Genomic DNA, 14,856 nt, shown 5'->3' on the forward strand with positions numbered 1-14,856 from the left:
AATGATGTTTGCATTTCTCCATTGCTGTGGGATTTTCTCATCAGTCTAGGCCTTGGTGATGTACTGGTAGAGGGTGCGCATACACATGTACCCTCCGTTCTTCAGTGACTCAGCAGGGATATTGTCAGTGCCAGGGGACTTGTTGTTCTTAAGGGAATGGACAGCTGATAGAACCTCCTGGAAGGTTGGTGGTAGACTGAGGTCGTGAATAGGAGGAAGCTCAGGCAGTTCGTCAAGGGTGGTGGGGTCTGCGTCAGAGTCCTGATTAAGCAGGGTGTTAAAGTGCTCAGCCCACCTCAGCAGCATGGTATTCTGATTCTTCAGAAGTGTTAGACCATCTGCTGTTTTCAGGGGAATAACGCATCGATTTATTGGACTGTAGATGGTTTTGACAGCATTGTAAAAATTATGCATGTCATTATTATCGGCAAAAGACTGGATTTCATGTGCCTTTTCAGTCCACCACTCATTTTGTACGGCCCGTATTTCCTTTTGCATTTTCCTCCGAGCTGCCTGCCAATGCTGCCTGATGCTGGTGGATGAAGGGTTGTCTAAAGTTGCCCGGTGTGCTTTGTGCACGTCCTTAAGCAAGTTGTGGATGGTGTCTGAGTTATTGTCAAACCAGTCTTGGTGGTTCCTGCTCTTATGGCCGATGGATTGGGCTGCTGCCTCATGGAGTGCAAAGCTGATACAGGTCCACTGTTGTTCCATTGTGTTTTCCGAGCTCAGACAAGGTTCCAGCTCCCTTAGTATCTCAGCTAGGATGCGTCGAAACTCACTTCTTACTTCTGTGTTTCTCAGGCAGTTGCAATTTAGCCGCTTTTTATTGGGTTTTTGCAGCCGCAAGGGGGGACGCACTTTCATATGGAGCTTGGCCACAATCATACGGTGGTCAGTCCAGCACCCAGCACCTCGCATGGCACGGGTGATAAGAATATCCTTGATGTCACTACGTCTCACAATGATGAAATCGATCATGTGCCAATGTTTAGAGCGAGGGTGCATTCACAAGGTTTTATATTTTGCCTTCTGCTTGAAGATGGTGTTGGTTATGGTAAGGTTATGCTCAGAGCAAAGAGTAAGTAGCCTCATGCCATTTTCATTCTCCTTGCCAATACCATGCCTACCTAGCACTCCACTCCATATCCTGTTGTTCTGTCCCACCCTAGCGTTGAAGTCCCCAAGCAAAAGGATCTTATCATTTTTAGGGATCCGGCAAAGAGCTTCATCCGACGTCTTATAAAAGCATTCCTTGGCCTCATTCTCAGATGGCAGAGTTGGTGCATAGGCACTGTGGCATAACGTTTCTTTGCTGGGGGATACGGAGGGTCATTCGTCTTTCACTAATACCAACAGGTGTTTCTGGTAAGACTTGGCAGAAAGGTGTTCTTGATGGGCAGTCCTACTCCGTGGAGATGTTAACAACAGGAATTCTGCAGATGCTGGAAATTCAAGCAACACACATCAAAGTTGCTGGTGAACGCAGCAGGCCAAGCAGCATCTATAGGAAGAGGCGCAGTCGACGTTTCAAGCCGAGATCTCGGCCTGAAACTTCGACTGCGCCTCTTCCTATAGATGCTGCTTGCTTGGCCTGCTGCGTTCACCAGCAACTTTGATGTGTGTTCCGTGGAGATGTTGTCCATCTGGGGGGAAACCTTTCCAGCAGAAGGTGTAACCCATCCTCTGTTAAAGAGCCTTCATCCAGGAGCCTGGTCTCACTCAGGGCAGCAATGTTGATGTTGTAGCACCTCAGCTCAGCAGCGATCAAGGCTATTCTTCGGTGAGGTCTGTCAGAGATGCCATACGAGTCCAGGAGAGTCCTTACATTCCATGTTGCCATTTTAGGTTGCATTGTTTCTTATTTCGACCGCAGTAGTGGAATAACCCGATAGGCCCAGTAACCTATCCAGGTGAGTGATTGAATGGGCAATTTCTAGGCCACCTTTTCTAGGCCCTTCCCCAACTGGGGTGAGCAGTGTGGATAGGAGGCGGCGTGTTGGCGCGTGACCAAGTGGTTAAGGCGTTGGTCCTTGAGCAAGGCATTTAACCACACATTGCTCTGCAACGACACCGGTGCCAAGCTGTATCGGCCCTGGTGCCCTTCCCTTGGACAACATCGGTGGTGTGGAGAGGGGAGACTTTCAGCATGGGCAACTGCCGGCCTTCCATACAACCTTGCCCAGGTCTGCGCCCTGGAAACCTTCCAAGGCACAAATCCATGGTCTTACGAGACTAACGCATGCCTATATAAATATGCTTTGGAGGAAAACACTGCACACCAATATCAAAACCGCATCCGTACTATGAAGCATGGTGAAAGGAGCATCATGGTTTGGGGCTGCTTTGCTGCCTCAGGGCCTGGACAGCTCGCAATCATTGAGTGAACAATGAATTCAAAATTGTGTCAAGACATTTTACAGGAAAATGTCAGGGTAGTGATCCGACACCTGAAGCTTAATAGAAGTTGGATGATGCAACAAAACAATGATCCAAAGCACAAGAGTAGATCAACAACAGAATGGTTTTTTAAAAAAATGAAAATTCATGTTTTGGAATGACCAAGTCAGAGTCCAGACCTTAACCCAATTGAGATGCTGTGGCATGACCTGAAGAGGGCTGTTTGTGCAAGATATCCCAGAAATATTGATGAACTGAAGCAGTTTTGTATGGAGGAATGGTCTTAAATTCCTCCTTGCCATTGTGTAGATCTGATCAGCAGCTACAGGAACCACACATAAAAGTTGCTGGTGAACGCAGCAGGCCAGGCAGCATCTGTAGGAAGAGGTGCAGTCGACGTTTCAGGCCGAGACCCTTGGTCAGGACTAACTGAAGGAAGAGTGAGTAAGGGATTTGAAAGTTGGAGCGGGAGGGGGAGATCCAAAATGATAGGAGAAGACAGGAGGGGGAGGGATGGAGCCAAGAGCTGGACAGGTGATAGGCAAAAAGGATACGAGAGGATCATGGGATAGGAGGTCCAGGAAGAAAGACAAGGCGGGGTGGGGACCCAGAGGTTGGGCAAGGGGCATATTCATGGGGACAGAGGGAGAAAAAGGAGAGTGAGAGAAAGAATGTGTGTATAAAAATAAGTAACAGATGGGGTACGAGGGGGAGGTGGGGCATTAGTGGAAGTTAGAGAAGTCGATGTTCATGCCATCAGGTTGGAGGCTACCCAGACGGAATATAAGATGTTGTTCCTCCAACCTGAGTGTGGCTTCGTCTTTACAGTAGGGGAGGCTGTGGATAGACACGTCAGAATGGGAATGGGATGTGGAATTAAAATGTGTGGCCACTGGGAGATCCTGATTTCTCTGGCGGACAGAGCGTAGGTGTTCAGCAAAGCGGTCTCCCAGTCTGCGTCGGGTCTCGCCAATATATAAAAGGCCACATCGGGAGCACCGGACGCAGTATATCACCCCAGCCGACTCACAGGTGAAGTGCTGCCTCACCTGGAAGGACTGTTTGGGGCCCTGAATGGTGGTAAGGGAGGAAGTTTAAGGGCATGTGTAGCACTTGTTCCGCTTACACGGATAAGTGCCAGGAGGGAGATCAGTGGGGAGGGATGGGGGGGACGAATGGACAAGGGAGTTGCGTAGGGAGCGATCCCTGCAGAATGCAGCGGGCGGGGGGGAGGGAAAGATGTGCTTAGTGGTGGGATCCCGTTGGAGGTGGCTACAGGAAACGTTTGGTGGAGATATTTACTGCTAAAGGAGGTTCTGTCAGTTGTTAAATACAAGGGGATCACATACCCTTTCTAGCCTGGACTGTGAATGATTAAGCAGTGTGTTCAATAAAGACATGAAAAGTGCAATTGTTCGTGTATTATTAGTGTAGGCAGATTGTGTTTGTCTATTATTGTGACTGAGATGAACATTAGGCTACTTCTCATGAGTAATTAATGCAGAAAACCAGGTAATTGCAAATGGTTTACAAACTTTTTCTTGCATCTGTGCGACCCTAAAATCAATTTTCTTGCAGGCATACTCAATTTTTAATAGAATAATGACTATAATAAAATCAGTGAAAGACTGCAACAACTTGGTGTTCAACTGTTGTGCAGTAGGCAGCAAACTGTGAAGATAGAAAAAGAAAGAAAGAATAATAATAAATATCAAGAACATGAGATGAAGAGTCCTTGAAAGTGAGTCCATTGGTTCTGGGATTATTTCGATGATGGGGCAAGTGACATTGAGTGAAGTTATTTCTTTTCATACAAGGGCCTGGTGATTGAGGGGTAGTAAACAGTTCCTGAACCTTGTAGTGTGAGTCCTGAGGCTCCTGTACCACCTTTATGAAGCCAGCAGCAAGGAGAGAACATGTCCTGGGTGGTGAGTGTCCCTGATGATGGATGCTGCTTTCCAGTGACAGTGTTCCGTGTAGATATGCTCAATAGTGGGGTGGACTGGACCATACCACTACTTTTTTGTGGGGTTTTTCGTTCAAGCTCATTGGTATTTCCATACCAGGCTGAGATACAGCCACTAATATGTTAATGTTTGTTAATGTTTTTTGACGTTGGTTAAGTATCGTGGTGCTTGAACTAATGAAACAACGGTGTATTTGGAATCTCTTAAGACTTCGGAGTTTGTTTCTATTCACATTTATTGCATGTATTTTAGGTACCCGACCGCCTCTAATCAAAAATCTACCCAAACCAATTGAAAGCTTGATGACCCGTTGTTGGTCTAAAGATCCTGCCCAGCGTCCATCAATGGAGGAGATAGTGAGGATAATGACTCATTTAATGAAGGTAGGTTGTCGCAGGTAACATGTTGAATAGAGGAGTTTCCAGTAACAAATGTTCAAATACAATTAATACGGTCAGCCTACAAGGACCGTTACTTTGGAACAGGGTTAGCCTATGTTCTATGCTCACCTGAGAGTGAAGTATGAATCCACAATTCTAAAGATGTGATAACCTAAATTAGAACATAAGTTATATGAGCAGAATTAGGCCATTTGGCCTATCAAGTCTGCTACGCTGTTTCATCATGGCTGATCCATTTTCCCTCTCTGCCCTAATCTCCTGCCTTTTCCCTGTATCCTTTCATGCCCTGACCAATCAGAAATCTATCAACTTCCACCCTAAATACTCCTGGTTAGGCTGCCTGTGGCAATGAAACTTGAGCAATACACACAAAATGCAGGAGAAATTCAGCAGGCCAGGCAGCATCTATGGAGGGGAATTAAACAGAGGGCATTTAGTCATAGTCACAGTCATACTTTATTGATGCTGGGGGAAATTGGTTTTCGTTACAGTTGCACCATAAATAACTAAATAGTAAGATGTAAATTATGCCTATTGGCTCAGGGTGTCTGACCCTCCAAGGGAGGAGTTGTAAAGTTTGATGGCCACAGGCAGGAATGACTTCCTATGACGCTCAGTGCTGCATCTCGGTGGAATGAGTCTCTGGCTGAATGTACTCCTGTGCCCACCCAGTCCATTATGTAGTGGATAGGAGACATTGTCCAAGATGGCATGCAACTTGGACAGCATCCTCTTTTCAGACACCACCGTCAGAGAGTCCAGTTCCATTCCCACATCACTGGCCTTAGGAATGAGTTTGTTGATATTTCAGGCCAAGACCTGAAATATCTGGAACTATTTCCACCAATGCATTTGCATATGGTCACTTTCTGAGCATGTTCACCCTCGCCCTCTGCTTCACCAATCATATCAAGCCTGAAAAACATTGTAAACGAGAGATTCTGCAGAAGCTGGAAACTTTGAACAAAGCACGGGAAATGTTGGAGGAGCTCAGCAGGTCAGGCGTCTATGGAGAGGAATAAGCAGTTGAAGTTTCGGCCAAGACCCGTCAGCAGGACTCACTTTGCTCTACTTTTGTTCAGTATTTCCCAGGAGCTGATGAACCTCTTCAATACCTGTGTCACTACTCCGATGTGAGCCAGAGCAACTCAGCTACAAGCACAGGTATGCAATGGTGGTTTTCTCCCCATGACCGTATGGGTTTCCTCCCAGACTCCAAAGACATGCCAGTTAATAGGTAAATTGGTTATTGTAAATTGTCCGGTGATCCGGCTAGGGTAAAATTCAGGGGTTGACGGGCAGTACAGTTCGAAGGACTGTGAGGGCTAATACATACTGTATCGCAATAAATAAAAATAAGTAAGTTAGTTTTCTGAAGAGGAAACAGAGGTTTCTTTAATTGACATTCAAACTGCTTACAAAAAACAAAAAAGAATTAAGGGGACAATGCTACATTGAGGGAGTGTTGGATTTAACAGAAACACACAGCTGTGCAATTATACACTATAGTTAGACTGCAACACATTGGAGCAGAATTAGGCCTTTAGGCCTCTTGCATCTACTCTGCCATTCAATCCTATCCCTCTCAACCCCCACCTTCTGCCTTCTCCCCATAACTTTTAATTTTTAGATTGCATTAATTGAAAGCACCATTGAAGCTTCAGTTGATGAGCAATTTGGAAACTACATTTATGCATGTCATATTTAAATTAATTTTTTGTTATTCTTCCTTGATAAGCATGATAATAAATGGCTTTAATGATTACTTTGTGGTCACATCAAAACCCTCCTTAGAAGCTACAGATAAATTACGTTATCTACTTTTAGGATCTTTTTTGGAAATTACCTCCACAAATACCAGTAACAAAAGTGATGCCAATGCAGAACCTAGTGACTTGCACGCAAATACTACCAACGATACAATCAAGCGTTTAGAATCAAAGCTTAAACTCACACCCAAACAATCGGTAAGTCAATTATCGGATGCATTTTATTTTAGATTTATTTTCCTTTAATTTCCCCCTCTACTGTTGCTACACTATTTCCTTTCACTGGTTCTGAGGAGGGCAAGTTAGACACTTGATGTTGTGAATTAGAACAGTTCTGTTATGTCTTCAGTCACTGTCAGATAGAGCAGTCATAGGTTAAGTGGAGTTTTAGCAACACAAGTGGAGAGGGCATTAAAAGGGCATACTTGCCTTCATTGGTAAGGGCATTCAGTAAAAACAAAGTTAAGAGATGATTTTGAAATGAAAACGTTAGTTAAGCCATATTTGGAGTATCATAAACACAAAAGATTCTCCAGGTGCTAGAAATCCAGAGCAACACACACAAAATGCAGGAGAAACTCAGCAGGTCAGGCAGCATGGAACTGAAAAACAGTCAATGTTTTGAGCTGGGACCCTTCATTATGACTGGCAGGGGAGGGAGAAGAATTCAGAATAAAAAGGTGGGGAGAAGGGTAAGGAATTCAAGCTGTCAGGCAGTAGGTGAAGCTTCCCTTTCACCTGGTCTCATCCCTTGCTGATATGATGGGAACTAACCCACCCAAAATTTCACCATAGTTCTTTAAGCCAAGAACTTTAGTATGGATAAAAAGAAACATTATGGGAATCATGTATAGGCCTTCAAATAGTAGCCAAGATGTGAGGTTGAGATTGCAAAGGGAGCTGGAAAAGGCACGTAATAAGTGTAATTACGCAATTGTACTGTGGGACTTCACTATGCAAGGGGATTAGGAAAATAAGGTTGAGGTCGGATCACAAGAGAGGGAATCTGTTGAATGTCTACGAGATGGCTTTTTAGAGCAGCTTGTGCTTGAGTCTACTGAAGAAAAGGCTGTCTTAGATTGGGTGTTGTGTAGTAACCCAGATATTATTATTAGGGAGTGTAATGTAAGGGAACAGTAAGGAGGCAGTGATCACAATATGATTGAATTCATACTGCAATTTGAGAGGAAGAAGCATACGTCACGGGCAGTGGGATAAAGGAAAGTACAGAGACATGAGAGAGGAGCTTGCCCAGGTGCATTGGCGAGGATACTGGCAGGGATGATGGCAGAGCACAGATGGCTGATGTTTCTGGGATTAGTTCCTGAGGCACAGGATAGACATGTCCCACAGAAGAAGTTGATCTCAAATGGCAAAGGTAGGCAACCATAGCTGACAAGGGAAATTAAAAAACTGCATAACAGCCAAAAAAAATGTCATTTAAGGTAGCAAAATTGAGTGGAAATTGGATGATTGAGAAACTTTTAAAATCCAACAAAAGGCAACTAAAAAAAGCTATAAGGGAAAAGATTAAATTTGAGGGCAAACTAGCCAATAATATAAAGTAAGGTACTAATTTTCAGTTATTTAAAGAGTAAAAGGGAGGTCAGAGATGATATTGGACCACTGGAAAATGATGCTGAGGGACAAGGATATGGCAGATGAACTTAATGGGGACTTTGCATCTGTCTTCACTGTGTGCCAGACATCTATGAATGTCAGGGAGCAGGAGTAAGTGCTATTACAAAAGGAAAACTGCAATGCAAACTCAAAGGTCTTAAGGTGGATAAATCAGCTGGACCAAATGGACTACATCCCAGAGCCCTCAGAGAGGATGCTGAAGAGATAATGGATGCATTGGTCATGATCTTTCAAGAATCACTTGATTCAGGCATGGTCCTGGAGGAATGGAAGATTGCAAATGTCACTCCACTCTTTAAGAAGGGAGGAGGCCAAAAGAAAGGGAATGATAGGCCACCTCAGTGGTTGGAAAAGTTTTGGAGTCTATTATTAAGGAAGAGATTTCAGGGTACTTAGAGACTAATGATAAAATAAGTTAAAGTCAGCATTGTTTCTGTAAAGGGAAATCTTGCCTGGCAAATCTGTTAGAGTTCTTTGAGGAAATAACAAGCAGGGTAGACAAAGGAGAGGCAATGGATGTCATTTACTTGGATTTTCAAAAGGCCTTGGTAAGGTGCCACACATGAGGCTGCTTAACAAGCTAAAATCCTATGGCGTTACAGGAAAGATACTGGCATGGATAGAGGAATGGCTGACAGGCAGGACGCAGTGAGTGGGAATAAAACGGGCCTTTTCTGATTGGCTGCCACTGGCTAGTAGTGTTCCTTAGGGGTCAGTATTGGGACTTTTCACATTTTTATCAGTCATTTAGATAATGGAATTGATATTTTTGTGGCAACGTTTGCAGATGATACGAAGATAGGTGGAGGAGTAGGTAGTGCTGAGGAAGCAGTGCGATTGCAGCTGGACTTGAACAAACTGGAAGAATGGGCAAAAAAGTGGCAGATGGAATACAGTGTTGAGAGATGTATGATAATGCATTTTGGTAAAAGGAACAATAGAGCAGACAGTACTCTAAATGGGGAGAAAGTTCCAACATCAGAGGTGCAAAGGAACTTAGGAGTCTTCGTGCAAGACTCCCAGAAGGTTAATTTACAGGCTGAGTCTGTGGTAAAGAAGGCAAATTCAATGTTGACATTTATTTCAAGGGGAATAGAGTATAGAAGCAAGAAAATAATGCTGAGCCTTTATAAGACACTAGTCAGGCCACACTTGGAGTATTGTCAACAGTTTTGGGCCCCATTTCTCAGAAAGGATGTTTTGTCATTGAAGAGAGTCTCGAGGATGTTCATGAGGATGATTCTGGGATTGAAGGAGTTAACATATGAGGAGCGTTTGGCAGCTTTGGGCCTGTACTCACTGGAATTTAGAAGAATGCGGGGGGATCTCATTGAAACCTACCGATTGTTGAAACGACTTAATGCAAAAATGTTGTCGGATGAATGTGAAGAGGAAGTTTCCTATGGTGGGGGTATCCAGAACTGGAGGGCACAGTCTTAGAATTGGTCAGTGCATCAAAGGATATGGAGAGTATGCAGATGTATGGGGTTGAGTGGGATCTGGGGTCAGCCATGATGGAATGACAGAGCAGACTCGATGGGCTGAATGGCCTAATTCAGCTCCTCTGTCTTATGGTGTGCAATTAAACTAAAGCTGGAGACAGAATGATAGTTTCCCAAATTAAGGAAGACATTGTAAACACAAGAGGTTCTGCAAATGCTGGAAATCCAGAGTAACACACACAAAATGCTGAAGGACCTCAGCAGGTCAGGCAGCCTGTGTGGAAGTGAATAAACAGTCAGTGTTTCAAGCTGAGACCTCCAATTCTGCTCATTACACCATAGCAAGGATGTTGAATCTTTGGAGAGGGTGTGAAAGAGATTTATCAGGTTGCTGGATAGAATGGAGTGTGTTAGGAAAATAGGAAAGTTGGACAAACATAAATCATTGTTTTTGGGGATTCGGAGGCTGAGGGGTCACTTGAGAGAAGTGTATAAAACTAAGCATATCACAGATTGTGTAGATAGGCAGAATCTTTTTCCCAGAGTGGTGATTAGAACACTTAAGGGCACAGATTTAAGGTGAGAGAGGTGCTCAAGGCAGCATAAAACATAAAGAAGTATTGAGACAGATACATAAACCAGCAGGGATTAGAGGAACATGGACCATGTGCAGACAGGTGGGATTAGTTTGGAGGACCAGATTGGCATGCTGGTTGCTGCCTGTATAGTGGCTGAAGGGCCTGAACCTACACTGTTTTATTTTATGATCTATATATTATATAGAAGTCTCTTCTCCTGTGTCTCATTTTGTATATGTTTCATTTTGTATCCAGCCATTCTTTTACTGTGCATGCATTGCTTTTGAATGCCTCCAAACAGTGGACTGTGACTGCCCAAACTCAAGTTGCATAGAATCCCCATTGACAGCAGAGAAGGTTCACTTTACTCGAGGTTCAAATATAACTCACAATTGCAACATCCTCTTTGTACCAATTTGTCATTGGTTTATGGCAATTATTACTTTTCCTGTTCCAGCTCACCATTTTTTAATCGTTTGATATTTTTCCTCAAAGGTATTCTTGTGAAGAGTGACATTTTGCTAAATTATCTCCCACAAATGGCTGTATTGTAATAAATTATAATCTTTTTATGCCAAGAGTTTGTATGCTCGGCATTTCAATAATTCATAAAATTAGACAAAGCAAAAATGTATAAATTTAGCTCTGGTGCTGTTTTCTAAAACCTTAATTGTGCTGATTTCTTTTGTGAAAACTGTTCCATTAATATACAGGTGCCTGGATTTTAATGCTAAGCAGCCAAAGTGAGAATGAAACGCTGGGAAAGGTTGTAGGGAGACAAAAAGTGAAACAGCCATAATTGTAAAGAAAAGATACCTTGAGGAAAGCATGAAAGAAGGTTAAATAATGTTGCTAGGGTGACAGTGAAATGGTTCATACATGTCCATATAAACAGTAAGTCTGAGGTTATTGCTGATACTCAAAAGTGGTCTACAGGATTCATGCAAGTGGAAGAAATTGTGATTGCAAATTCAAATTAATATGCATCCGTGTTTTAATTAAACATAAGAGATTCTGTAGATGCTGAAAATCCAGAGCCACGCACCCAAAATGTGGGAGGAACTCAGCAAGTCAGGCAGCGTCTATGGGGGTGGATAAAAGAGTCGATGGTCTTGGCCCGAAACGCTGACTCTTTATTCCTTTCCATCGATGCTGCCAGACCTCTTGAGTTCCTCCAGGATTCTGTGTATGTGCTTTTTTTTTAACCATTTGTCACTATTTCCTGGAAGTTGCTCCGTTGTATTTGGAGTTGAAGCAAACCACTGCAGATTTTTTTTCGTAATTGACAGAAGTTTTTTTTCCCTCCTTTCACCTCCCTGAAGACATAGTACGGCTTTAGCGTAAATAAGAAAGTTGGGATTGTGTAGGGTGTCCACATGTAGCACACTCAAAAGATCTAGTGTTACGTAAAGATGTAATAATCTTGTTTTTTTTCAATTTGTGTTGAAAAAGTGAGGCCAAGGATCTAAATGTGAAGTAACAAAATTACCCAGGCTATCACTGTGCCCATCATTGACTTAAGACAATGGGGAAAGTATTCATTAGTGATATGTGTCAAAATATAAAATTGTATTGATCCATTTTGAAATGTGATCATCCTGCTCTTTATGTGTATCTAAACAGTTAAAGCAAAAGAAATTGTTAAATATATTTCAATCCATGAGAGCTGCTTACATAGAATGTCTTTTCAAAAGTTCGGTTAGAAACAAAATATAAGATTTCACTAAGTATATAGCATGGAAAGTGTCTTTTTACCCCAATGAATCTATACTAGTATTTGTGCTCACATTGTGTTCCCTTTCACATGACAATAAATCACTGCAAATCCTCTGGACTCCTCTCCCTCACTTTCCTCTTAATTAGATGCATTTGGATCAGTCTGATTCTTGAGAGTTTCTCAAACTCTCCACTTCCTTAATTTAAATAAACTGCTGGAATCCCTGTTGAGTTTCTTAGTAACCACCTTATGTTGATAGCCTTTAGTTAATTTCTTTCTCCACAGGTAGAAAAGTGCCCTTTATGTACAATTCTATCATCATGTTCAACACTTGGCCTTTACACAAGAGAAAAGAAGCTCTTGCTTTTTCCTTATTTCTGTATTATCCATATAAACCTTATCTGCACCCTTTCTGTTTCCTCTCTATTTTTGGAATTTGGGGGCCAGTACTGAACACATTGCTCTAAACAGATTCCAATCCAGATTTGCCGTAATTTCCTCATGATTCATTTCTCATTTCTCCCTCTGGAAATAAATATGAAGAGTGTAGCAGATATAATTAAGTATAGGGAATAGTGAATAGGACTCAACACAATAATATGAGTGTGTGTGAAAGAGAGACTGCAATAGAAAGAGATACTTTGCTTTTTATGAGAAATAGAAACTGCAATTTAAGCAACACCAGCAAGCCTAAACGTAGTGTTGGAAAAATACAAAATAGGGCTAAAACAAATGTATTATTAGCAATGGCTTCAGAATTTATCAGTTTCAAAACAATTTTCTAGCTTCCAAGAGCCAGCCTCAGTTGTCATAGACCAGTGAAGGGTGACAACATATAATTATACTTACCAAGATATTCATATTTCCTAAGGATTTGAAATGGGTCAAGAATGAAGGATCATCTTTATTCACTATATATATACATATATGTCCTGTTGTATGATGGTCAAGGCATGACATGTAACAAATTTAACAACATTCAGCAATTATAAAGAATTACATAAAAAATAAAGTTGGAAGTTAAAGTACAGATATGGAATAAAATGTACATGAACGTATATATACCAGCATGTATCTGCAGTGTAAACAGCATTATAAAAAGTGGCTTTGTGTTTACAGCGCAGTGATGGGGGTAGTAAATAGAGGGGCGGGGTGCTACCTAGAATGGTTGATCAGGTTCAAACAACACACACAAAATGCTGGAGGAACTCAGCAGGCCAGGCAGCATGAGGTTGATCAGATTAACTATCTGGAGGAAGAAACTCTTAAGATGGCATGAATTTTTGTTTTGATAGGCCTGTAGTGCTTTCCAGAAGAGAGCTTTTGGAAAAGGCAGTTTGCCGGGTGGGTAGTGTACGCAATGATTTTTTTCTGCCCACTTTTGTTTTGTCTTGGGCACATACAAATCCTGTTTTGACGGTAGACCTTTTTTGCTGACCTGTCCGTTTGCTGTAGCTCTCTTGTGAGAGGATGCAGCATCAAACCAGACGGTAATTGTTGATGTGAGAATGCTCTCTATAATGCTCACTTAATGACTCAGGAAGTCACTGCAGCTCTCCTATCAATCCTATGTCCTAACCAATTTGTCTCTAAGTTGTTTTCTCACTTATGTTAATAAATACCTCCTGATTCCCACACCAGCCACCTACACTGGTTAGCCAATCAACCTAGCAGCCAAAATAGCTTTGGGATGTGGGAGGAAACTGAAGCATTTGGGGGAAACCCACACAGTCACAGAAAGGGCTTAGAAATCATTATCAAGCTTGAGCTAGCTGCTAGAGCTGTGAGTTAGCTGCAACATTATTTTAAAAAGTGGTTTAAAGTGTTTACAGTGCAGTAACAGGGATAATAGATGGGGGGGGTGGGAGTTGCAGACTTGAATGGCTGACTGTAACATAACTCTGCCCCCCATCAAAAAGAACGATCCACAATTAACATGCAAGCAGTAATGTGCTAACCATAAGATTATTACTGTTATTTTGCTCACTGTTTGCCTGATCAAAAAACAAAACTGTTAATAGTAGAAATACATACTGTGCTTTTGCACCCTGCTGTAATGTAGCTGTTCTAACAGGGTGACTCTACAAGATTAAATCTGCCGCTGTCTCGAGGGAGCAGTGTGGAGAGCCTCTCTGGAGGACGGACACAATCAGCTGCTGCTACTCTGGAAGGCAAGAGACTAAGTGCTGACCTCAGCAATTACTCAGAATTGGAGGCTAGAATCATGAATGCGACAACAGGTAAAAAGCTTTTAATAAAGGGTTGGTGATACATAACATAATAATAACCTTATAACAATTAAACCTTCCATCTGATTGGGGGGAAAGAAGCATTTTATTTTGGGTTTCTAAAGCTAACTGTTTTCATGTCAAACTGTCAGGTTAAAACCAATTAGTACTGTGTGTGCTAGTTTTTAGTTGGCAATCCTTTATACCTTTCTGTAACTATGTACATTACTGATGTTTACTAATGTCACATAGAGTTTACAAATATTATTGACTACGGTTAAATAGTGTCTCCAAAACTAGCCAATGGTGGATTCCTACAGTTGTGACGAAACATCTCCAGTCAATCTTTTTCCATTGTAACTAATTCCCCAACCATATCAATAATATCAAAAGTTAAATGTTGCACTGCGCTGCACAATATCGTTTAAACCATACTGTTTGAATTCAGTATTTTAGAAGTGTGTATATGTGATGAAGCTCTGCCTTGTGATTTTCAAAAGTTTATTTTGTCAACCACAAAGTCGGCTGTTTTGTGCTTTAAATGTGCTTTCCCTGTGCAACAAGTCTGGGTAAAGTGAAACATATTTTGCTTTTGCATGGTGCCCTTCTGTTGTGCATGAACTAGACCCATGTAAAATCTGTTTTGTGAGGAGAATGGCACTGTTCTAAGTTGTAACGTGCTTCGTAACTGTTTTAGCTGTTTGTTGCATGCGTAC

At 42.2% G+C, this 14,856-nt stretch overlaps 1 protein-coding gene across 4 annotated transcripts in view; it reads left to right on the top strand.

The window, feature by feature from the left end:
* The window catches only part of map3k7 (mitogen-activated protein kinase kinase kinase 7), a 167,986-nt gene that overhangs the window by 90,336 nt on the left and 62,794 nt on the right, over nucleotides 1–14,856 (top strand). For all 4 annotated transcript variants that reach the window (XM_063033250.1, XM_063033257.1, XM_063033277.1 and 1 more), the window contains exons 8-11: nucleotides 4,617–4,747; nucleotides 5,848–5,929; nucleotides 6,593–6,732; nucleotides 13,987–14,152. In XM_063033250.1, the coding sequence (XP_062889320.1) occupies nucleotides 4,617–4,747; nucleotides 5,848–5,929; nucleotides 6,593–6,732; nucleotides 13,987–14,152 (519 nt within the window). The remainder of the gene's footprint in view (nucleotides 1–4,616; nucleotides 4,748–5,847; nucleotides 5,930–6,592; nucleotides 6,733–13,986; nucleotides 14,153–14,856) is intronic.

Source organism: Mobula hypostoma, chromosome 2 (assembly GCF_963921235.1).
Source record: "Mobula hypostoma chromosome 2, sMobHyp1.1, whole genome shotgun sequence".
NCBI classification, from domain to species: domain Eukaryota; kingdom Metazoa; phylum Chordata; class Chondrichthyes; order Myliobatiformes; family Myliobatidae; genus Mobula; species Mobula hypostoma.